This window comes from Onychostruthus taczanowskii, unplaced genomic scaffold (genome assembly GCF_017590055.1).
Source record: "Onychostruthus taczanowskii isolate IOZ18803 unplaced genomic scaffold, ASM1759005v1 scaffold13, whole genome shotgun sequence".
NCBI lineage: Eukaryota > Metazoa > Chordata > Aves > Passeriformes > Passeridae > Onychostruthus > Onychostruthus taczanowskii.
Genome location: NW_024498462.1, coordinates 7,504,744 through 7,528,553, shown reverse-complemented (window position 1 = coordinate 7,528,553; position 23,810 = coordinate 7,504,744). Strand labels below are relative to the sequence as shown.

Here is a 23,810-nt window from a genome sequence, read left to right as displayed (position 1 = left end):
GTTTCTCCACCACAAGCAAATAGAGAAAACAAAAAAGAAGCAAATTCCAGTTCCTGCTTCTCTCTAATCTTGACAAGATTGGTTTTAGATCTCTGTCACACTCCAAAGAAAAACAGAAAACACAAAATACATTCCTGCTCCTTAAGAAGAACAAGGCAGGCTCGGGACCATGTTTGAAGCCTGAAGGAGCTCTTTTATCCACTGTCAATAAGAATGGTGCACACCTGTTTTCACTAAAACATCCTGTAAGATCTGAAAGCTAAAAGGTGAATATTGAAGTCTGCAGTAAGGCCAAATAAGCTGCTAAATAGTTAGGCCACTGCCTAGAGGCCTAGGGAGATTTTGCATTGCATCGTGCTAATCATTAAGGATAAAGACAGTAAATAATTACTAATCTCCTCTATTTATAGACGAAAGACAGCTATTTCTTTAAAGATTAGTTTTCCAATAGAAAACTAAAATAATCTCTGCAGAACAAGTAGATGGATTAAACTCCATTTCTTTTGTAGCTTAGCGACATTCATACTTGCATAACTACTGAAAATCAGCCATATTGGGTGATTTGACTCCATGGGCATGTAAAACACAGAAATTTCCTTTTAATATCTAATAAAATATCGAGTAATGTAAATTTTTCAAAACTCCTAGGAGCTTAACAAGGTTTCAATGAAGTGACCTTATAGATCCTTACACAAAACTTCCCCCCACCTTACATTGTGCACTCAAATAATTCCCAGTCCTTCAAGGCTGTGGCACATTTCAGAGGCCAGCACAGCCTTCCTGCCCCAAGCTGCTGGTGGCCTCCACAAGATGAAGGTGCTCCCTGAGAATCTTCCAGCTTCACCTATTTGCCAAGTTAAATCAAGAGGGAAATCAATAAACTTCACTGCAAAACAAGTTAAGGTTCAGTCATATGAATATGGTTTAGTGGCAATAACCAAACCTATTAACATATCAGAAAAAAAGAAAAAAGCACCATATGTAAATTCCCTGCTCTTAAGGGACAACTAATGGATTACATTCCAGCAGATAAAAATGCAAGATCTGTATTTCCCCCTAGAGATATTCCAAAATCCTATTACTGAGCCACATCTCCATGGAGAGGAGGGGGTTTGTTTTAATTTTTTTAATCAAACCTCCTTTTAATCAGCCAGAACAAAATGTTTTCACGTAAACAACAACAACAACAAAGAATTCAGTGCAAAATCAACAGTCCTGCTGGAACAGGGGAACTTGGAAGAGAAAATGAAGATGAAATGAAAATGCAGGAAACAAAGATGTGTACTCTGAGTGCATTTATTACACAGATGTATACAGGGACAGTGTGCTCCCAAAGGAAATCATTAGAAAGTTGACTTTTAAGACGTTAGACCAGGAGACTGAATTCAGCCTTTTGGGCTGATCCAAACTTCAGCCACTGGGTTTTGCTGGTAACTCAGATAGGGTTTTAACTATGGCTCCAGATCCATTTCATATCCTCTTTTAGGGGCAATTTCTGTTCAGCTACAGATATTCAAGCCCTGTGGAGGGGAACCTAAATATGCAGATATGAACCTGTCTGCAGAATTCATCTGCCACTATCTGCTGTCCAGATCCACTGCTGTCTTCCCTGTGCAAGCCCTTACAGACTCCTGAGTCAATTCAGGTGCATGAGAGAAAGCTAATCTTTAAGGTCACAGATCATTTATATTCTCACATTCAAGAATTCAAGCCCCATTTTTAAATACTCATAGCAGCCACAGTGCTTCTCTGACACTGTCTGGCACCCGGTTTAAGAACAAGGAAGTGTCTTTGTACTCATCTCAAGTAGAGACCCATGGAATTTCACAAATACAAACAGCTTTACAATGTCACCAGCCCTCTTAAGATGTTTCACACTGACCCTGCTTGCCATTAAACACCATTCCACCTCTGAATTCCAGACAGCTTTGGTATACAGGAGGAAGAGAGTCAAGCTCAAGAAGGAAAGTGCCACAGTTTCAGCACTGAGTAAATAATCCCCATATGCAATCTCTTGTAATTTAAGCTCATGGCACCACAGTCCTTAACAGCAACTCCAATTCTGCCTCTTAAAATTAGAAATCTATTTTCAAGTCACTGAAAAAAACCCTGGAACCTCAACACTGAGCAGTTCTTTCAGTATCACAATGCCCTACAGCTCTCCAAAGTTAGCAGAACTCTCTAACATTATTTTCTAACATGACAGAAAATAGAGGCTGCTAGCTGAGATTCAGAGATGTGCATTCACAGAAGAACATATAACAGGAGTGAGAAAAGCATACAAGCATTTTAGTCAAAAGCCCTTTCTGGTACACATTCAGAACAACCTGAAAATGCAATGCTTTACACTGACTTTTAAAGGAATCAGCACTTCTTTTATGAGAACATTTGTCTTATGGTGAACATCAACTGACCAATACAGCACCAATTTAGACATATTTTACTCTACCAATCATATATTAAGAAGAGCATTAGTGCTTTATATTTAATACCCATTGTAACCAATTAGTACTGCCATCCCCTGATGTTCACTCCCTTAAATTGCCGTGGCAGCAAATTCTACAGTTATAAATGAGAAGCTGCAAATTGATTTGCATGTAATAACTACACTGAACCTTTCTTACCACTTTCAATTTATCCCATCTGCTACCAGAGTGGAAGTTTAGGATCTATTATTCCCAGAAGGGGACTTACCCAGCTGGACATCTATAACAGTTGGCTGGTTCTCCATGGGGAACAATGGCTTTGGAGGTTTGTCTGTGAGTAAAGCTAGAAAAGAAAATGAGAAAATGTAATGGAAAAATTGAGTCCAATGACTGCAAAAGAAAAGCTCTGTCATGTAAGCAATCAAATGTTTGTACACTTGATGGCATGTAAACATTTATTACATAGTACAGCGGTTACACAGCCAATGTGTCACCACCTACCTTGTGGCTGTGGCAATCCCCTGATTCAACAGAAATTACCAGTTTCAAGAATTACATTTTTAGCACGAAGCAACAAAACAAACTCAATTTTTCACTTTTAACTTACATGTAATAAGTAGAACAAGCAGTTTAGACCCTCACACTGCAAAGTTAACACAGTGAATTTGAAGTGTCAGACAAATCTATCTCAGTGTGACCAGTCCCAACATGTCTTTATGCCTGTCCAAAACAATGCATAGAAAACTTGCACATGATTGTGCTTGAAGGACCCCAGCAGCTCCACAGTAGCTTAGACTCCCATCCCAGCAGGTGGGGTACCCAGAGCCTCTCCTCAAAGCCTTACTGGGGACCCTGCTTCCTGCTGTGCAGGAATATCTCCATCTGAGAGCAGGAAACAACACCCCAGTCTTTCCTGCCAGGGAACTGCTCCAGCAAGCAGATAACACAACTGTTAAAAAGTATAGCTGCAGGCACAGGCTTCACACCCCTGTTTGAAAACTCAGGGCCAGACTGTGCAAATAGGTTTTGTACATTTGGCTTATCTTGAAATAAATGACTGTGTATTCCTGAAAATGGGGAGAAATGTTTTTCATAAAGTACAGCATCTTGCACCACATGAAATTAAACATTTAAAAATTACCTTCAAAGTTTTCTTGTTAAAACTCATCATCTGAAATTATTTGACCAGAGTTTGTAAAATAAACAACAGTGATTGTCAATCTACAAACCAATTTTACATCCACAATGGCCTCAGAGTTTCAGTTTCTGGTATAGTTACAAGAGGGTTTTGTTTTTTCTTTAGCCTTTTCTTCCTTTTTTCAGGCTTTTCTTCCTACCTTTATGCTTTTCTTATATTATTATTTTTATTTTCTGGCAGTAAATAGTACTCTGTCCATTGTAGAATCTGCAGAAAAGTTGCTGGAGCAGCTTCATCCATGCTGTGCCAGTGTGATCAGGCTTTCCTTACTTCATATTCTCTTCATATCCCATTTCTACCTACACCCTTTCTAACCCAATCTGACCAGGGCTTCCTCCTGTTTCCTCAGGTTTACTTGTAACATTTGGAAGTTCTCTAAATGTGCTCCTGCGTGTCACATTTTAAATGGTTATGGTCTGCCATGTTCTTCTTGGAGAGAAATCACAGTAGTGAACTGACAGCCTGTCAGAGCTCTTTCCATAGGAACTGAAATGGCTCAAAGGGATTTTGGGATGAGAAGGCAACAAACTGCTGGGTCTTCAATGTCAGATGTGTTTACTGAAAACAAAGGCTAATCTTATTTTAGAGGTCAGACATCAGATGACTTATTCACCTTATGAAATTCACTTTTCGTCCTTCTTAAACAGAAAGGCAACACAAGATATTTTCAGTTACAAGGGGCTCTAGACTTACATGATCTCTGTACTTGACAGAAGTCTAAAAACATTTATTCAAATTCCTATTCCTCTACAAGAAGTTTCTTTAATTCTAGGAACAGTTTATAGATATGGGGCACTGATTTGCAGCATTGCTTAAGGAAAAGAAGAACAAAAAGTTAGTGCTGTTACTGTATCAACAGGTATTTAATAAAGCTAACAGTATAAACTCTTACTTCACCTCCCACAAAGCTACATGAAATGTACTGTACATGTTCTTTCTATTATCAAAGGGGCAGTAATTCTGCTATGAAACTGAATCCACCTCATGAACTGTCAAGGAAAGAGCTGTGATACAGCTGTCTACACTTTTTTTTCCCCTTCCAAATGCCATGGAATGCAGCATGTGCCTGGGCTGCTCTGAGCATGGTGAAGCCACAAGGACAACATCACCTTCCCAAGGCAGCAATTCCTGTGACCACCTGGACAGACCCGCCTTTGGAAGGTACTGGTCTAACAATGCAGCAGCCTGAGGGGTTGCTTTGCATTTCCTCATCATTCTAGGATTTCATCCAGTGAGCAGGCTGGGACTGCCTGGGCTGGATTTGTTTATGGAAGCTACAGACAGATACAGACCTGAGACTGAGGGGAGGCTTCTGTACCTGTCCCAGGAGTACAGCACTCACTACCTGGGGCATGGCTGGAAGTCACAGGTGTTGGATGACAAGCTGGAAAGACATTTCTTTACTCAGAGGCACCTGGCAATGCATGTGCCTCCCAAAAGACACTGGTGAACATGGCCAGAGGCTGTTTAGCAGCCAGACTGCTCAAGAACTGTCTGAAGTGCTGTTTCCTCCTATGCTTATATTCACCCCATTCAAAAGTAACACAAACTTTAGGACAATAATCACGTTGCTGTGATTTCAACAACACTTGTCACTTGATTTGTCCATCAGGGTTTTAAAGAGACAGTGTTGTACAGATCAAGACTGATGTGATCCTCTTCAGCTGTTCATACGGGTGCATTTTCCTTCCCAGCATAAATGATGTTTTATTCTCTCTTTGTCATAGTCACAAGGAGTATGCTGTCACACCAGAAATGCTGCAGAAAGCAGAAAACAGACCTGTAAAAGACTTGGTCTTTCCAGTGAGTTACACAGTGATCTCTATCAGATAAAGCAGAGGATGATGTGCTGCACAGGTCGACGTTTGGCTACTCACAGGACCAACTAAAGAAAACTGCCTTATAGGAGTGGCTCCTACTTTTAAGTGCCAGTGAAGCCTCAGAGCCTGGAGGTTCATTTTTTCCCCCACCACAGCCCTACTGTTTCAAAAATCTGTCATTCCATATTCAGACACACTAATGAGTTCTCTTGAAAAAGTAGAAAGCAGTTGAAAACAAACAGCCTTAGGATATCTTTACATAGGGAAAAGCAGCCACAACTAGCCAGAAAAACCATCAGGCTTCTCAGTAAGCCCCAGTTCCTTCACAGTTTCTTATTTGACACAGCTCTGTTTCCCCACACTGTTTCCTACCTTCCCTCTGCAGCAGCTTCACAGCACCCTCCCTGCTCCACTCAGACTTTTACAGCATCCACAGTGACAGACAGGCAGCCCGAACTGCTGCTACAATGAACTCAAGTCTCTTACTGCATATTTTGAGTGGCTCAGCTAAACACAACTTCTGAATTGAATGCAGATCCCACTCCCCTGTGCCATGCAAAAGGGCATGCCCCAAGCCAACTGGCATCACCTGTGCTCCAGGCCCCGAACTGCTCCAGTGTGCAGCCAGTCAGCACCAGGGTCATCACTGAAATCCAGCTGCTTTTGATCTGAAGGGCCTCTTTCTTGTGTGTGGGCCACTCAGCATAGCTGATGTGTTTTCCAGACCAGATAACTCTTAGAAGGGAGCTAAAATGTTAATTCCCATGTGGCTAAGAACTGTCAAATGCTGGGGAACAGCTTTCTTCTTCCTAGTGGTGGATAATGACTTCCCTCTTCTTGAGATAAGCACCCAAAGTACATTTGCTGTTCTATAATTTTACTATTGACGTACCGCCTGGACATTTGCTCATGTAATTTGCAATGATGAAATGAAAAATGATTTAAATATGAAACAGAATGCAAGGAAACTAACAAAATTGTTTCAAAGCATCTATGAGACAATTGCATGCCAGCCTACTTCCTTCAATCAAAAGATCTGGCATTTTCCCACCATTAATTAACACAGAGCCTCTAGTATCATTCAATCAAGAATCTGGCTAACCTTTTGACAGCAGAACAGATCTGTTTGAATAGCATCCTCTGGGGCAAATAACTGCATGCCAAATCCTTAATCTGAAACTAGCTCACACCCAAAGTTAAGCTTTTGTTCACTCCCAGTTCAAATACATATGCTTCCAGACATGGCTTAGATCTACTTTGGCAAAGACAAACCTTGGCAGTGATACTGCAACTTGCACACCACAGACGACAATGGAGCTAACTGCATACAAAACTCTCAATCAATATATTAACCAGAGGGCATATGTTGCTATGAGAAACTCAGCATTTTACCTTTTAAAAAGATATGTACCTAACTCCCTTTGTCTCACCTGAAATCCCAGCTTGTGCCAAGAGGTTTCTCAGAGGCTGGCAGTAAAATGCTTCAGGCCTGACCTGCTACTGCTTCATCCTTCATGTCGCTGCTTACAATGAAGCAAATGTGAGAGCCAATTGTGCAGATGTAAATGGAAATGTGACAGCTGTAGTTTGGCTAAAAGGGAATGAACTGCTCACTTGAAGGGTTAAAAGCTTGTTTAAAAAGCCAAGGGTTCTCACTTGGACTTTGTGGACTGAACCTCTAACACACTATCACCAGCAGTCCTGCTACCAGATAAGAATCATTGCTTTTCATTTTCTTGGCACATTAGAAAATTACCACACAAGGTGAAAAGTAGTAGGAAATCACATGAAGCAACTCATTCATAAAAATGCAATTTTGTGAGGCTGTGTTTTTACAGGGACTCTGTTTCCTGATTAGCTCTATTGTAGTGTGCTCCACCAGTCAGTCAAAACACACTTCTCCATCAGTTGCCTATTGTGTTATTTCCTTCCTCTCAGTTTAAGCTGACAAAATGATTGCACCTCCATTTGTTGTTTGCTCTGACAGAAATAAAGCCACTGCAATGAGATGTTGTCTAAGGATAAATATCTCCATCTTTGAAAATAAACACTGAATGCTTATTCTCAAAAAACTGCAACTCAGTAAACTCAGAACTTGTGTGGAAGTCAGGAGTCATTAGGCAATGACAAAGAGGTTTTTTCTATTTATTAGCATTCAAGCAGGAAATGCTCCTTTTGGGAAAATGTGGAATGATTCAGCGGCTGGATGCCTCCCTCTTTGCCACTACCACCATGAACACCACTTTTTGAAAACCCTACCTAGGATAAATAGTGCCTTAATGCACTGTTAGGACTGACTTTGGGGGACATTTTCTGCAAAAAGAAGTTTAGCATTTTTATATTAGCAGGAAATAATTGGAATTCATCACATGAATTCTTTTTATGACATAGAAAGAAGGACAACACAATCACAGCTTTCACAAGATGCTGTGTCCATGCTGAAATGCAGCTCACAAGGGAAACAAATTTTGAGGCACTCAAATGATCTTGGTTCGTGGCTTTGATTTTAACCCATTAAGTCCTCAATGACTCAGAACAGTCCCATGTTTGACAGGTCATGCTACTGGCACCAAGAAGAAGCTGGTCATGACTGCAGCTCCCTTGACTTTGAGAGCAGTGAAAATCCTGCACAACTGGCTGTGCCTGTCCTGTTCTTACCAGCTGCTCCAAACAGCTTCTACTGCAGGCATGACCTTGTAACCCATGGTGACTATTTATGACTACTAAGGGCAGCTAATCATTCCATGGGCAAGATCACTTCTGAATAAAGAGTCTTGCTGCCAGTCTCCTCCCCTGTCTCCATCTATTGCACATGGGACGCTATCAGAGTGTACACAGAGAGCCAAAGGTACTGATGAACTCTGCTGAATTAATGAACACATTAAGAGAAGTAGAGATTAACTAGATTTTTGGTTTGGGATCTTCTATTTTTCAGGTTTGTGCTGGACCTTCTTCCACCTTCTCACAAGGCAATTAAGTATCATAGGGTTGTAGAAAAGAAACTGGTGAGATTGGTAGAACTTATGCAATAGAGTACGGCTCAGGACTCTGGTGAAGTGGAGTAGAAACAATAGCACAGATTGCACATTACTGAAGCACAGATGGCAAAATCCCACAAGGTGCCTATCACAAAGTAATTACAACAGGGCTGAACACTTAACACGACTGCAATATACGTGTTAAATGCCCATGGCACTGACTGTTAGCATCTCCTGATGTGAAACATTCAGTGGCACTGACGGCAGGGGTTACCATTGGTGCTGTCACTAGAGTCATTGCAAGGTGGGTGCTGGAAAACAGAAGAATTCTGTGCTAGCAGGGCTTTCACTGTATGAGGTTATCAAGCTTCCTTACTCCTACACTTGCCAACACACCTTTCCTTTCACTGCATTTCTAAAATTCACAGATTGTGTTAGATTATGCAAAGTTCCTTCCCAACCAAAATGATTCCTGTGATCATTTTATTCCTTTCCTAAATGTGGATCATGCAGCTTGCCTTTAAGAATTAAGCATGAGTTTCCTCTCAAGTAGAAAAAAAGTGTAATAAATTCTTACTAAATGTAAATTACATTTTCCTTCAATGTAATTCATGAAAATCTCAAATGGAGTGTGCTTTATTTAATGAACAAGAGTGTATTTAGTACAAAGGACACCATTTCATCTGCACTCAAATGTTTCTCTTGGACTCTGGGCAGAAATAAGATGCTTGAAATTACCCTCTATTTCAAGGAGATCTGCAAAGAACATTTTATGACATTTTATGGTTTGGCTTTTTTAATTCCTTTTTCTTTCTGTCTTATAAAAAAGTAAAGAAGTGGTGACGGATGAAGCCAGATCACTTCATCCATCTTAAAGGAACAGCTGGACTCTGCATGCAAATGAAAGCTATCATTCTTGTCAACCTGAAGCCAGGCTACCAAAAGCCTGCAGTCCACAACCCATTAATATTCCATGATCAATTTGACCACTTGTGCACAGTGAGGTACTGCACCACAGCACAGCCCCAGACACATGAATTACCACAGAGCGGATTTTAGGCTCTGTTTTAACAAAACTCAAAGCAATCCATTATCCTCCAGAACAAAAAAGACTTATATTAGGTACAGAAAGTGTACGAATGAACTAAGTTTTAAGCACCTATGGTACCATTTGTAGGCAAAGCAATGGGTGCTCTTTTTGAGGAAAAGCCATCTCCAAGCTCAACAGCTGCTTCCAGCCAGTGCCCACCACAAACTGTTGAAGGAAGAGCCGGTGCCATTTCGCCACCTCTTACTTTGCTGTTTCAGTCAACCTCAGGGCTCACCTGTGCCCTGAGACAGCCCAGAACAAACCCTTGCTGCAGACCAAACAACCCTGAGCAGCTTTTCAAAGAAAACAACAGAACTGCTGAAGAATGACGTTAAAATGCATTTCACTTAAGTCTCAAAGGCAGTAGCAACCATTTAAAACTTGTATTTTGGACAATTTTAGATGTTGCACAGTGCGACAGCTCAAACTGTTTTGATGTTCAGCAGGGTCATTATGATTGCAAAGCTGCCATACCACAAACAATTTTCAGATGGAATTTCAACTATAAGTCTTTTAGATTAATTATATTCACAAATAAGAAACATGAAACTTCAGTTAAGTCATCTCTTGCCAATTGATTTTTCTCTGTTGGGGGCTAATGAGAAGGTTTCACCTGCCCTATCCAGTCTATTAATTCTGATACATTCTTTGGATTAGCAGCCTGGCTTCCTAAGCTTGTTACAGTGATGAAAAATGTTACTTTACTTGACAAGGAAAACCTTTTCAAAAAATGTTTATGCAATATTTATGTAGGTTCTTTGTCTCTAATTTGCCTTCAAAAGCTGCAAAATATATTCTACCAGGTTTGTCTGTTATATTTTTGTTTTTTCCACTGAAGAAGTTTTGAATTGTATACTCACTAAGCACATGGAGCATCATTAAGAATAAAATTGGGGCAAATCATGTCATTATTGGTTGGATGAGCAGGAAAATGAATAAAAGCAGGCATAATATAGGCACATAAGGAACTCATAGATACACTTGCTATTGTTTATCCTACCTCATGACCAAAGATCAAGAAAATGTAAATCTTCTGATGAAAGACAATGCTCTAAGAAATGAAGGAGCTAGATCCCAGGAAATTTGTCTTCTTATTTGAGGAAAAGGATTTAAAATAATTAACAAAAAAAGTAGCATCCATAGAAATCTCTGGTGGGACGACCCATTTTCAGAGTCAGCTCTGCTGCCTTTTACCACTTACATCAGAGTCTCTAGCAGCTGACGAGAAGCAGAATAACCCCTGGTGATCAGCCTGGGACCTGAACCTTTCAGTATCAGATACTATCAAACAAAGGGAAGTGTCTCTGATCCAAGAATGCAATTTCTTATTCACAAAAATACAAGAAACATGTGCAAAGCACTGTATCAGGTTTGCAGAGGGCAAGTATTCAACAGTAAACATGATATTTTAAGACTACCATATTACTTAGAAATGTTTACTGGTCAGTTGGGATACAAAGAATTGCAGGCAAGCCTCCAAGAGGAAAGTGACTAAAGGCTGTACAGGGATCTCTTCATGAAAAAAATCCAAGGATTTGCATTCCAGTGCCCACTGGGACATCTCTGGACAGCCCCATTAACCAGCCCAGAGAGTGACACCCAGCACAGCTGAGAGGAGCAAATGAACTGCCCAGAAAAACGGTTCAAAGACCTCAAGGCAATGCTAAAAGCAATGGAAAGCAGTGAAGTCATAGCCAAAAAAAGGTCATTGGGACTTCACTTGTTTTGAATCAATGTGACCATTTTGAAGCAGGTTGTCAACACACCAGACATTTTTATCAGAGGAGAATAAAATAAACTTGTCAGCAAGTGAGCCATGGATTGCACCTGTCCCACAGGTCAATTTGAGCACATATATACTGTATGCAGCAGAAACTGCAGAGAGGCCTAGCTTCCAAATCCTCTGAAATGTGAGATTAAACAGTCCCACAGGCACTTCAAATGGCTGCAGATAAGGATTTAATCCTTTAGTATATTTCCTCCATCCTTTATTAAAAGATGAAGATAATCTTTAAATCAAGAGAAAAATAGGAAAAAAAATTTGACAGAGCCAAAAATCATCAAGTGGAAAAAGAGGAGAGCAACCAATTCTATTTTTATTAACAAATCCTCTCAGCCAAGGCTTATATGCCCAAAGTTGCAGGAAGGGGAAGCTGCTCCCCCAGCCTCAGTGGAAAAGGCAGTACAAGCTCCCCATGAGGGGGCATGGGCATGACACAAATGGGCTGCCCCAATACTCAGATACTCCCCCTGCCTCTGCCTGAACCACTTGCACACAAACACATTCCTGAGAGGGGTTTTCTATCCTCCTGTCATGGCCACCAAGTGCCAGGACAGACACCAGCACTGCTCCTGTCCCTCAGCCACCCGGACATTGTTGGTGAAGCAGCCCAAAACAGAGAACACTTTCCTCAGCGTCTACATTGCTCTGCTGCTCTCAGAGGAACATTCCTTGCCCATCTTTTAGGTTTCCTGCTGCTTTTTTTCCCAGCAGACAGATAAGAATTTTGCACCAGGAATGTAATTTCTGAGAAATTTCTCATGAAATTGTGTCAGCTTCTTGTAAGGAACCTGCTTGACTCTTCATTCTCCTGTTCAAAGTGTCTTCTGTTTGTCATGTGTTGAAGGAATTTAAGATTTTGCTTTGACATTTTCAACAAGAGAACAAGACGATTCAATCTGCTCTGGGTGGTAACTGCCATTACATTTAAAATACATCATTCAATTGAAACTCAACATACTATTTTGACTGCCATTTTATATCTTCTGTGTGATTATGTAGTGTTACTGCCCCAGCTCATGGAACAATTTTAAAGCAATAAAGACATTTAAAGAAGACCCCCTCCAATCTTCCAGTCAGGCCACTCTGAAATTTCTGTTTCTTTCTGAAACAGCATTCTCACACAGCATTTGTCAGACATGCCTTTATGACAGGAGTTTTGTGAATTTTGGATTTTGTTCCAATGTAAAATAAAAGAAAACTCTGAGGAAAAAAAACCCCAAAAACCCACAAAATTCCTTCCAAATAAAAACTATAAATTTCTTACCATACTTCAGTCCCTAAGGATGGGAAGATAGGTGGATGGAGAGGCTGGCTGAGCACAAATTCAGAAGGGCAGGAAACAGTAAAGGCTGCATTACTTACATGTTCTTCATACAGTGAGTGTCATAACCTGCCCAGGCACGTGTAATTGTTTTACCTACCACCTGCCCCATTTGAATGTTTTTCCATTTTGTTGTCTGCTCTAAGATGCATTATCCACCACATTCAGTTCTCTCTAATCAACACATACTGGTCAATCAACTCCTTCTGATGCACAACAGCTATCAAGCACCTATTTATTTATTGCAGGGGGAAAAAAAAGATTGTCTTGTTCAGCAATTCAGTTCTGAGGTCTGTGTTTCTAGCAATGTAAGGCAAGGGCTTAAACTGAAAGATGTGAGATGCATAGCTAAAGAGGATGACAATTTTTCAGGAGGCAAACAATATCTGGATTAATAATTACAGAACAAAGTATTTTAAGAGGGCATTATTGAGAGAATCTAAATACAGGATTAGAGACGGGATATATTAGCACTTTGTCTCACAGATTTCAATTAGTAAATAAAGAAAATCTTTGCGTGTCAGCACTCTTTTAATATGACACCATATAAGGATCTATCACTTATATACAAACTACATTATATCAATGCTCTTTAGAGAACCAGTGGTTTAAATACAGAAAGGAAGAGCTGGTGACTGTTTAGTTGTTGTGTTGGATTTTTTTTTAATTAGTAAAAGCATTGTGGCATTGTAAAAGGGCTGGACCACAAAAGCAAAAGCACAGTGCAGCAGCACTCTAGGACACTCTTTTAGAGCAGAACGTCTGTCCTAATCTGTTATTACTCTCAGATTGTGTCTAAAGACCACCTTTTGTACCATGCTTTTGTTGTCTGTTGCCCATCCTGCGATGGGTCCCTGTGCATGCATTACTGATATCACAACCACAGGGAGCATTCAAATGCAGCTGCAGGATTGGGCTGCACTTCAGCAAATACACCAGAGCAAGCCAGAGACCTCTCCCAGGCCCTGGTATTATTCTGCAATGATGTGCTTCCTTACCAAGGTGCTGTAAAGGGATCTAATATACTGCACTGTGCCGTAAACTGGCAATTTTGGCTGAACACATTGTAGCACTATTTTTTAACTGCTGCAGAGCTGACATTTAGGGAATTCTGAGTTGTTGCTGGAATGCTGCTTTTCTCCTTCTAAATACTCCCAAGTTAGTACATCTCTTTCTACTGGCAAATAAGCACCTTTCTGTTCTCTTAGTCTCAACTGGAGCTGCTTAAAATAGTTGAAGTATCATTAACACCATATACTGATATTAAAAGAAGCAGAATACTGCAGCACACTTTCATATCAAAGCAATGGACCCTTAAGCTTTTGCATCTATGAATGATGAGCAACATTACTTCAAATGACATCTTTTGTCAGAGTTGCTTGAGCTAAAGACAGAGTGAATCCATTTGTATAAATTGTGGCTTTGCTGCTGAAAGATTACAAAAATATATGTTGCTATCCTTAAGTCTCAAACCATTAATATTGCTAAAATATGCCATCTTTTCCCAGGAAGAACTAGCAAGTCCATAAAACACTATCATCCATCTTGACTAATTTACTAAATACACAGTTCCAATAGCAACAGAAGAAGAACATACAGTATAGGGTGTCATCTGTCACTACACCAACATCAAACACCTCTATCTTCCAATGGAAACTGAAGTCAAGATTCCCCAGGTCTGTGATATAGGGGGTTCATAACTGAATTCCTGTTCCACTTGGATTAGTCCTTTGCTTGTTTTCTGTTTGATGGAAAGTTGCTATAAAGAAAACTAACATTAATTTCACCCCTCAAAAAATATTTTCCTGGATTCTATTGTTTAGTGTCATAATTTAACCTCAGCTGGCAACTCACACCCACACAGCCACTTGCTTACTCCTCCCATGCTGGGACTGGGGAGAGGATCAGAAGAGTAACAGTAGGAAAACTCACGGCTGAGATAAAGACAATTTCATACATTAAGCAAAAGCTGCTCTCACTAGAAAATCAATACAAGGAATTCATGCCATGGGCAGGCAGGTGTTCAAACCTACACATTTACTGACTTTTTAGAATTACACAGATTTTATACTGGCAGGATGTCCACAATCATTACAAGGTGGAGGCCAGGAGTCCAGTGTACTGTACAAGAAGCTCCTGCCCATGGGCACTATCTTGTTTGACTCAGATCATTGCCTTATCAGTTGTATTCTCAAGCTGTTACGTTGTGGTATGGAGCAATAAGCATTTCACTATGCAAGACTGAAGGTCACACTAAGGAAAAGGAACGTTAATGGGGTGAAAATGAGTATCATGAGGATAATAAATCATACTTGGAATCCTATTTTAATTGATAATTTTAGCTGACCTTGCTTCCATAGAAGTCAAAGGCAAAGTTTCCATTTCTGTGGATATGAACAGGATTGGGTCCTTTAAAGTACAGCATGTTTCATGAATGTTGAAGGTAGCATATTTTACACTAGAATTTTCTTTATTATTTCTCAATACAAAACTTCACCAAGAAAACCAAATTGCTATATGAAAGCATCCCATAACACAGTACATTAATTTAACACATGATAAATTCTCCTGCTAGTAGTATTAGGTGTTGTCACTTTCAATACACACATATCTAACAGAGTATCTCTTCCCCCATCTTTCTCCCCAATATTTTCCTCCCAGATTTTACAAACATACTTATTCTAAAACACCATCTTCTCCACCTTTGGCAGTCAGATATTTCCTTTAATAATGAGTGAACTCCTATGAGGCAATGGGAGCTTTACCTGAGAGCCCAGTTCCCAGCAGTGCAACACCCACAGCTCTGTGAGGACTTAGCAAGACTATTTATGCTTACTTGGAATGGAAATGAACAACAAGGATTATTCTGCAGCCATATCTTTTAGGGTAAAGAACCTGACTTAACCTAGTCTGATGGGAGCAGCTCAGGGTCAGGAGTGTCTGTGCTCATCTTGACACTGTGACTGAGGCAGATACTCTTTCTGACTGAGCTGAGCTGCCAGGATGGGAAAACTGGCTTGGCAGGAGCTTTGGCTGCATTCGAGGAAACTTGTTTATTCTCTTTTCTTTCATTATAATCTTAACTCAAGAGATGCCTCTGTTGTACAATGATTGCTGTTTGTCACAATGAACAGGCTTTGGTGAAGAGTTTTCAGGGAAGCACAGGTTTCTCCCTGGTGCTCACCTCTGCTTTCTCAACATATTTGAAAAATCTGGATCAGAATGAGAGGCATCCACCAGGGAATGCTCAAAAATCGGCAGATTTGCACTATGGTGGGAGGAAACAGCATCACAGAGTGTGCCCCCTCCATCCCTCTAGTGGCACAAGCTCTGTTCCTCCTCCCTTCCATTTCCCTGTGTCTCTCAGGACAATGATTTACCAACATCACAGACTGGAATGTCTGCTGTGGGAAACAGGCACGAGGGATCCTAGCTGGGAAGAGGAGAGGCACGTACAGCACCAGTACAAGCCACAGGCATATGGATGTGGGGATGGAGCCCTTCCTTGAGGGACTTTGTACAGGGAACAGAGCCATGAGAGCAGGCTGTGACAAGGTGCCCTGATGGGAACAAGCTCTCCACCCCAGGTGAAACTGTGCTTTACTCAGACCCCACATAAAGGCCCGGTCATCTTGACTGATGTGTTTTGGACTGCTGAAGGGGAAGAATGGTCTTTAAAAGCAGGCAAAATCCCTCAGACTGGGGAACTTTCCAATCTGAGTCCCTCTAGTGAAGTAAATTTCATCTGGAGATATTTCCTTCTGGAGATGATGCTGCAGTCTCATGTGAGCACACTCAGGGCAAGCAGATTTGGGCTGGTTATTGTCATGCTGCTATTTATCTTGATCCTTTATGGGTTTTGTCTCCTGACTTTCTGTGGTCTAAGTGCTGGCACAGCAGCCTGACATTGAGGAGAGTAAATTTGGCACCTGAGCGCCAAGTTCCTAAATTTTGGAAGCAATAGTTTGGCAGTAAGGTATCTGATTCTTTGTGTTCTTTTTTGCTGGTACTCTTGGTAAGCACATTTTTTTAATTCATAACTTTTATTACAAGTTTTGGACATATTACATCTTTTCCCAAATGTCACACATCTCAGGTAATAATTCATTTGTTTTCACTTCTACATACTGTTTATTCTTTTTAAAATATGACAGTGAGAAGAAGCAGAAGCTAGGAGACTCCAATTATATTTTCACACAGTTTGAACACTGAGAAGTTCTCAAATATTCAAGATAGGAGCCCCATTAATTTATTCAGACAAATGGTTTATGAAGGAAAATAAATATGTTATCGGTTGCCTGAAACTGTTTGTACATTAATATCAAATTCAGTTTTAGGTAACAATATAAGACAAAAACAAAAGAAGAAACAAACAAACAAAAATATAAAACCCAATAAAAAGAAAGAGAAATATCTCCACAAATAGAAACCCCCTAGTCTGACATTTTTGCTATATAAAACATACTGGTATATTTTTCTTCAGAAAATTAAGACAATTTCTTTGAGGGTGATTTAACTTTCTCTAAGCTAAAACTAATGTGCTGTGGAGCTTTCATTAAAAAAAGCAAAAACCAAAATATAACCATTTCCTCCAAAATATTATATTTAACTACTACGCTGAGAAAATTACCATACAGCATTGAGCAATGGCTTGTCTTCCCTTTCCAAGGCTTTAAACACTGTACAGCTGATTTTCTTCATAATCTCCCAAATGTGTCCTTTTATACCTTGCCATTAATTTGATTAATCTGCATGTAGGATTTCAGGATATTGAATTTCCCCTGGTTTTGCATAATTTCATATGATGCTTTCGTTATTTCATTAAGCAACTAAATTGACTGCAATGACACATTTTCAAGTTTCAGATTCAGGCACATAAAACTTCCTAATTTAAACACATTTAAAGTTCTGAAAGCTTCTTTCACAGCTGCAGCAGCTAGAGCCTTAACTATTGCCTTTTTCTTTTTTAATAAACCTGTTCAGTCACCCGCATGTACAACCTGCTTTATACCAATATTTAAGGTAAAGGGGTGACCTTCTGCTCTACTCTGCGTTAAATCTATGGCCAGGAAATCAGGAGTAAGGACAACTACAGCAGTGTTTTGAAAATAAAATGAAGAGAAGCACTTCCTGTTTCTGCTTAGTTCTGCTCCTGAGCACTATGCACAAGGTTGCTCCACACTAGTACCTGGTCAAATGAAATTATAGCTACAAATCAGGTTTTCTCTCTGTTCTAACCTTATCCAAACCCTAAGCTTATTCTTTGGTTGAGCCTTAGCTCTAAGACCTGCAGGCATTGCATATGTTTGATGTTTGGCAGGAGCATAAATCAGTTTTCTGTTCTGAAAAGACCTGGCAGGGCTGGACATGCACTTTTATTAATCCCATGCTCAGTTAGTCTGAGACTGAACTTGATTCTCAGGCTCTCAGTACACACTGCTCACTTAGCAGGATCTTGCCCAAGGCTGAGCCCACCCCTCCAAGTGTCTATAGCATTTTTAATTAAGCGCTACTACACAACTGAAAATTAGCACACTTTCTAGCTATTCAAAAGCCAGTGAAATCAAAACTGCTAGGGAAGACTTGCTGAAAGGTTTCCCCAATGCCAATTATTGCTGACTCAATGATCACTGATTCTTTGAAAAAATCATTACATATACACAAAGTCAGTCTGCAAGCAGAGCAGAGTCACAGCAGCAGCTGGCAAACACCAGTTACTTTGCACTTGCATACTCACAACACTCCTCTTGCACACATGATCCACAATTAAACTGTGCTACATGACTCTAATTTTGCTTCCTGAATGCAGACAAATCAAACAAATATAATTTGAGACACAATTGACAGATTTGCTGTCAAAATTTTGATCCCAAGTATGATGAACTTGGGCAGAATTGAGTGGTTTAAATGGCACTTTTGAGCCATTTTAAATGAAAATGACGGTTTTATATGTGGGAATTTGGAGTATCTGCCTGTTTACACTCCTTGAACAGAAAATATTTAAACTCTGCTTCTTAAAATGAGTAATTTTGAAAACTGGACAATATGCACACAAATTAGGTAGAGATATCACCATATCTGAAATTATTTTCATTAATATTTAATATGAAATAAAATTATAATAATAGTGATTATTGTAATAATAATTATTATTATTCTTAAACCACTTAACTCTGCAGCAAGAATGATCTCAAGACTTAATGCATGGTCTTTGTGGCTTTATTCTCCTCACGATTCTTTGCTTAAAAGGATGGAAAAGCAATTTGGAAAAATATACACTCTCTCTATCCAAACAAAATAGTTTCTCCAAAACAGAAAATACATTAAATTAACAGCTACTTTCTCCTCTGGCAGAGCAGATAATCTCAGGTACAGTCACCCAGCCTCACAGAAATCTTTTATATTAATGTCATACAATATTACCAACCCACATCACCCCAAACCAGCGGGAACAGGAAGGGTGGAGTGCCTGACAAAGCATGTTTATCCTCTTATAACTAAATTTAATTTACTGATCCAATGTTCATCTTTTGGTTGGAAATCGTCCTGTATTCGAATTTCTGATTCCTCAGGACAGCAGCTTTGTAGACCTTGCTCCCAATGAAGGAATATAAATAACTCTTGGCACAGCTAAGCCATGCCCTGATGAGCTGCTGTTCTGACACTTACACTGAAGTGCTCTTGTACAGCAGATGGAGGTTTCTAACACAGCCTCATCAGATACCCGTCTGCTAGATCCAACATCCTCCTCAAACACACCATTATTCCACCGATTTACAAGAAAATGTAGCTTTCTATCAACTGGTCTTCCAGCCAGCACAGGAAAAAGCCAACCCTCCTCCTCCTGTCCCCAAGTAAATGCACATTGCAGATGCCCCCCCTTGCCAGAGCTCAGGGCTGGCATGTGCTGATGTTTGTCCTCCCTGTCCAGCCAGGAGAGACCAGGGGACAGAGACAGCACCATCCCCACCACATGGGCACTGTGTTCTGTGTGCACCTGCCTGGCTTCACTTGGTACCTTGCTGCTTCTGTTTTCTCTTGTTGAGTGACAGTCAGCGAGCCCTTCAGTGTGAAAGCACCACACACTGCCAGAAAAGCACCTTCCCAGCACTTCTACCAGACTGAGATTAAAATTATTCAATTTTAAGCCCTTTCAACAGGCTGTTATCAACAGCCTCATTCTGCCAAAGACTGCCCTGGCCATGCACCAAGGAACTGCTGGGGCTCTGCTGGCAGAGCACCATAACGTGTTCTCACACCTGCAGCCCTGAAGGTGCTCCAGGTTTTTAGGGTACACTTTGTAGCTGTGCCTGGCTTTTCCTCTTGCTGGACACATCACTTTGTGTCTGTTACTATTGAAACATCTTGTGGTTTAATATATCCAGCTTGACAACTGATCTGGAGAACGCTCTGAATTTTTGATAAAGCAAGGCCTGTTTTGATCAATAGGTGTTTCCTCAGAAAACAGGATCATAAATAAAACAATTTTAATTTTTAATAACAGAATTAATGTGTAATAGAAATCCTAGCAAGACAGGAACTAAGATATTATTATAACCATTACTTTATAATCTTTATTGTATTGGGAACTTTTAATAAATAATTCTTGCTTGTACAACAAATCTGTTGCTTGCTCTTCGATTTTCACATGGCTTAACCTCCACTATTTTGGGAGGGTGTTACAAAGACCCCGCAGTACCTCTGGAAAGCTGACAGTACATTCAATATTATTTACTTAGGCACACAGTGTCCTGAACCACTTTCAGATTCCCACTAAGGAAAGGGCTTCTCATACAGTGTCACACAATGGGAACATTTGTAAAGAAGGACTCTGGCAACAGAACCATATTTGGAAAGTCACATTCACTTAAAAGAACAATATTTCAGCTAAAGAACACTACATGGCATTGAAACAAATGGTTATAATTGACCATGAATTTATTTAAGCTATGAAGATGTATTTTAATGACCATTAAAAAGAACATTCAGAATAGGCTTAGAACAGGACTGACTAGCTTATAAAGTCGAGTATTTGATGTTATAACGAGAATGACTGTAACAGAGGACCTAGGATGTCCCTGACAAATGCTGTTCTTATTTATATCAATAAAAGAAAAAGAGCCTTGCAGCAGGAAAAGAAAGAATTTGCAAACAATGGAAAACAGCACTTCATACCTTTACCACGTTGCCATTTGAAAGCAGACAAAATGTCTTGCTAAGTGCTAGAATCTCCTTTTCCATTAAAATGCTAATAGGAAGGTTAACTTCAGCTTAAACCATTGTAAAAAATAGCAACATAAGCAAAAGAGTTTAGCTTGAGGTTATACTTTGAGAAAAAACCCCACAAGTTTAAGCTAAATGGGATTTTCACTGAGAGAGAACATTCACACAAACAGCAGGGGAAAAAAAAACTCTCACAGCAAAATGGGGAATAATTCTAACACCTGCATTTGTTTATGTGAGACAGTCATGGACTGATGTTTTGCTTTAAGAAACACAAATTCTGTGGCAAAAAAGAATGTCTCCTGAGTGGAAGTGCATCACAGGGAGCCTTGCTTATTTATTGTAAAATTAAGTAAAATTTGTCACTTCCCTCTCCCCATGCTGTAAAGTGAACACTGCACAGTCCCTGTGCTGATTTACACTGTCCCTGCAGAGGAATCCTTAACATCCAAACAGGACTCACAGCACAATGGTTTGAGGAAGCTTTTGTGCACATCCCAAAGTATCTCAGGGATAAGGATCAAACTCTGTAATTATATACTTGTGTGGGTGATACATGCAGATCTGCCTTCACTCTTTCATCTGAGAATTGGGGCTTTTCTTTCGTGCTTGATTATGCTGATGTTTGTTCACTGGCATATGGGGAACATGCAGCAAGTGAACATTTTAACTTAGCCAAAATTCAGTTGTGACTCTGAAATGGCCTTCCCTGACGCAGAGACACACTTGGAAGATCCTTTCATACAGACAGCTCCATCTATATTGAGCACATGTCCCTTCTTCCTCTTTTGACAAAGGACAGTGTATGCAGAATAATGAGTGTCAGGCCATGGAGTATGGAATTCATAATTACACAATGCACACAAGAAAGATTCCAAATTTAATGGGAGTTTCAGAATCGAATACCATCAAGGGATAGAAGAAGGTAAAAGTGTAAGGAGGGAACATCACAGTCCCTATAACTTCTCACTGTGCAGCCACACTGGTCAGCAGACAGTGGGTTCCAATTTCAATTCAGGAGCAATTGCCTCAAGGCCATGGGAAAACTTATGGGAAAACCTGTTTGTTAAGCAGTCCAGCCAGCAACCTCCAATATTCTTAGATTTACACAGTATCTAAAACCTGCTTCTAATACAGCCTAAGTTCATTTGCACTGAGGTCTGCTTTAGAAGCTAACTTTTATTCTGAGACTAACAAAATGAGAGGAGAAAGGATTTCTTCTGAGGACTGCACTTAGTATTTTTCCTGTTTTCCAGGAATGGAGGTATCTGCATTCATTGATGTTACTCCTAGTCTGAGAAACACAAATGGTAAAAGTTTTCTCAAACTGGAGGACAAAATGCAATGATCTTCACTGGAGCTGTATAAGCCTGAACCAAGTTTTTGTGTCAAGGATCTACCACAAAAGTGTATGAGATAATCATGACACCTCCAGATAGGAGAAAACAACTGCACCAGCTCTGTGTAAATGTTTTCTATAGCACAAGGAATGTCCTTGTAAACATGGACACATCTCCTTGAGTTAAAGTAGTGCACATGCAGTAGAGAGGAAAATCAGCACTGGTCGTATTGTCCATATGAAGGCTACTGAAAACATGAAAAGTGCATGTCCTGTTTCTTCTCATTTCTGTTCAACTGCTAAGTGAAAGGCTGTCTGTTTATCTTGGCTCCTCACAGTTCCTCCCTGCCACCCTGAGAAGGCACAAACACAAGCACAAGGAGGGAGGCATTCTCTGAAGCCACTTAAAATAACAAAGTTCAGTGCAGGTTGCAGCTCAAGGGCTCACAGCCCTGCAGAACCATGGGGAATGCAGCCACAAAATGCAGAGTGAAGCTACCCCTGAAAACAGATTTTGAGAAGTAGAGCTCACCTTTCTGAACTGAGGAAACTCATGCTGTTCAAATGTAAGTATTTTATTTAAGTCAAAGTATAAGACAAAAGTGAATTCCCTCATCAGCTTTGTTTTAGAATGATGGAACAGGGAAGACTGGAAAAGTGCAATAACCAGCAACAGCTCTCCTATTAGCTGTGAGAGTGTGAAACTTTATGCCAATTTATAAAGTGACCTCTCCAATGGTTTGTGTGAATACCATACTGCAAAACAGCATAAGACTAAAAATATTCAGAAGACATCATTCTCCTCGCTCCAACCAACTCTCACAGACACAGGACAAAACTCAGAATGAAAACCACAATTTCAGAGGTGCCCTCTGTAAATGCTGCCTTTCCTAGTGAAACTGCAAACAAATAAATAAATCCCATTTAAAATACGTTTGACTTAAATTCTAAGAGACTATCCCACAGCTACTGTTAAACAATGACTTCCAAAAGATGATTGATGTGCTATCCAGCCAAACTCAGGCTCACAATCTGTTTGGTTTTGTTCTGAAGGTTCACACAGAGCCTGTCTATTTCCATAGACTTTTTAATATATCATGATTTTCTGCAAGAGAATTGCAGCTGTAAATTTCATAAAATAGTTTCACAGAGTCTGGAATCAAGGCATTAATGTAACAGACAATGCTTTTGATTTCCTGCAATATTTTGGGTGCCAGGTCTTTCATACATTTTAAAGTCCAATCTTTCAAAATGTCATTTGCTTGCCTGAGGACACCATGGAGAATGACATTATTGATTCACAGACAAACTCTGCATTTGGATGTTATTCCCGTTAGTAAGATTCTTACAATAAGAAAATACATTAATCTGCAACTTTTTCAAAGGAACCCACTGTAAACAATGAACAGGATGTTCACATTTCTGAGAACAAGGTACATTAAAATCCATAATGAAGTTGTTGGTCACATTCAAAATGCCAGATAACCAGGCAAACCAGTACACCAAGTATTAGGAAGGATTAAGTGAGACTGATGTGATCACAGATTGCACACTCACATACACTGACACACTGCCAAATTTTATATATACTTATATATACTTAAATATACTATGGAGTTCTCCTCCTGCTTC

The 23,810-nt window shown here is 39.9% G+C and overlaps 1 protein-coding gene across 2 annotated transcripts in view; it reads right to left on the bottom strand.

Moving 5' to 3' along the window:
• Positions 1 to 23,810, bottom strand: part of IL1RAPL2 (interleukin 1 receptor accessory protein like 2) — a 327,614-nt gene that overhangs the window by 90,526 nt on the left and 213,278 nt on the right. For both annotated transcript variants that reach the window (XM_041396593.1, XM_041396592.1), the window contains exon 5: positions 2,695 to 2,769. In XM_041396593.1, the coding sequence (XP_041252527.1) occupies positions 2,695 to 2,769 (75 nt within the window). The remainder of the gene's footprint in view (positions 1 to 2,694; positions 2,770 to 23,810) is intronic.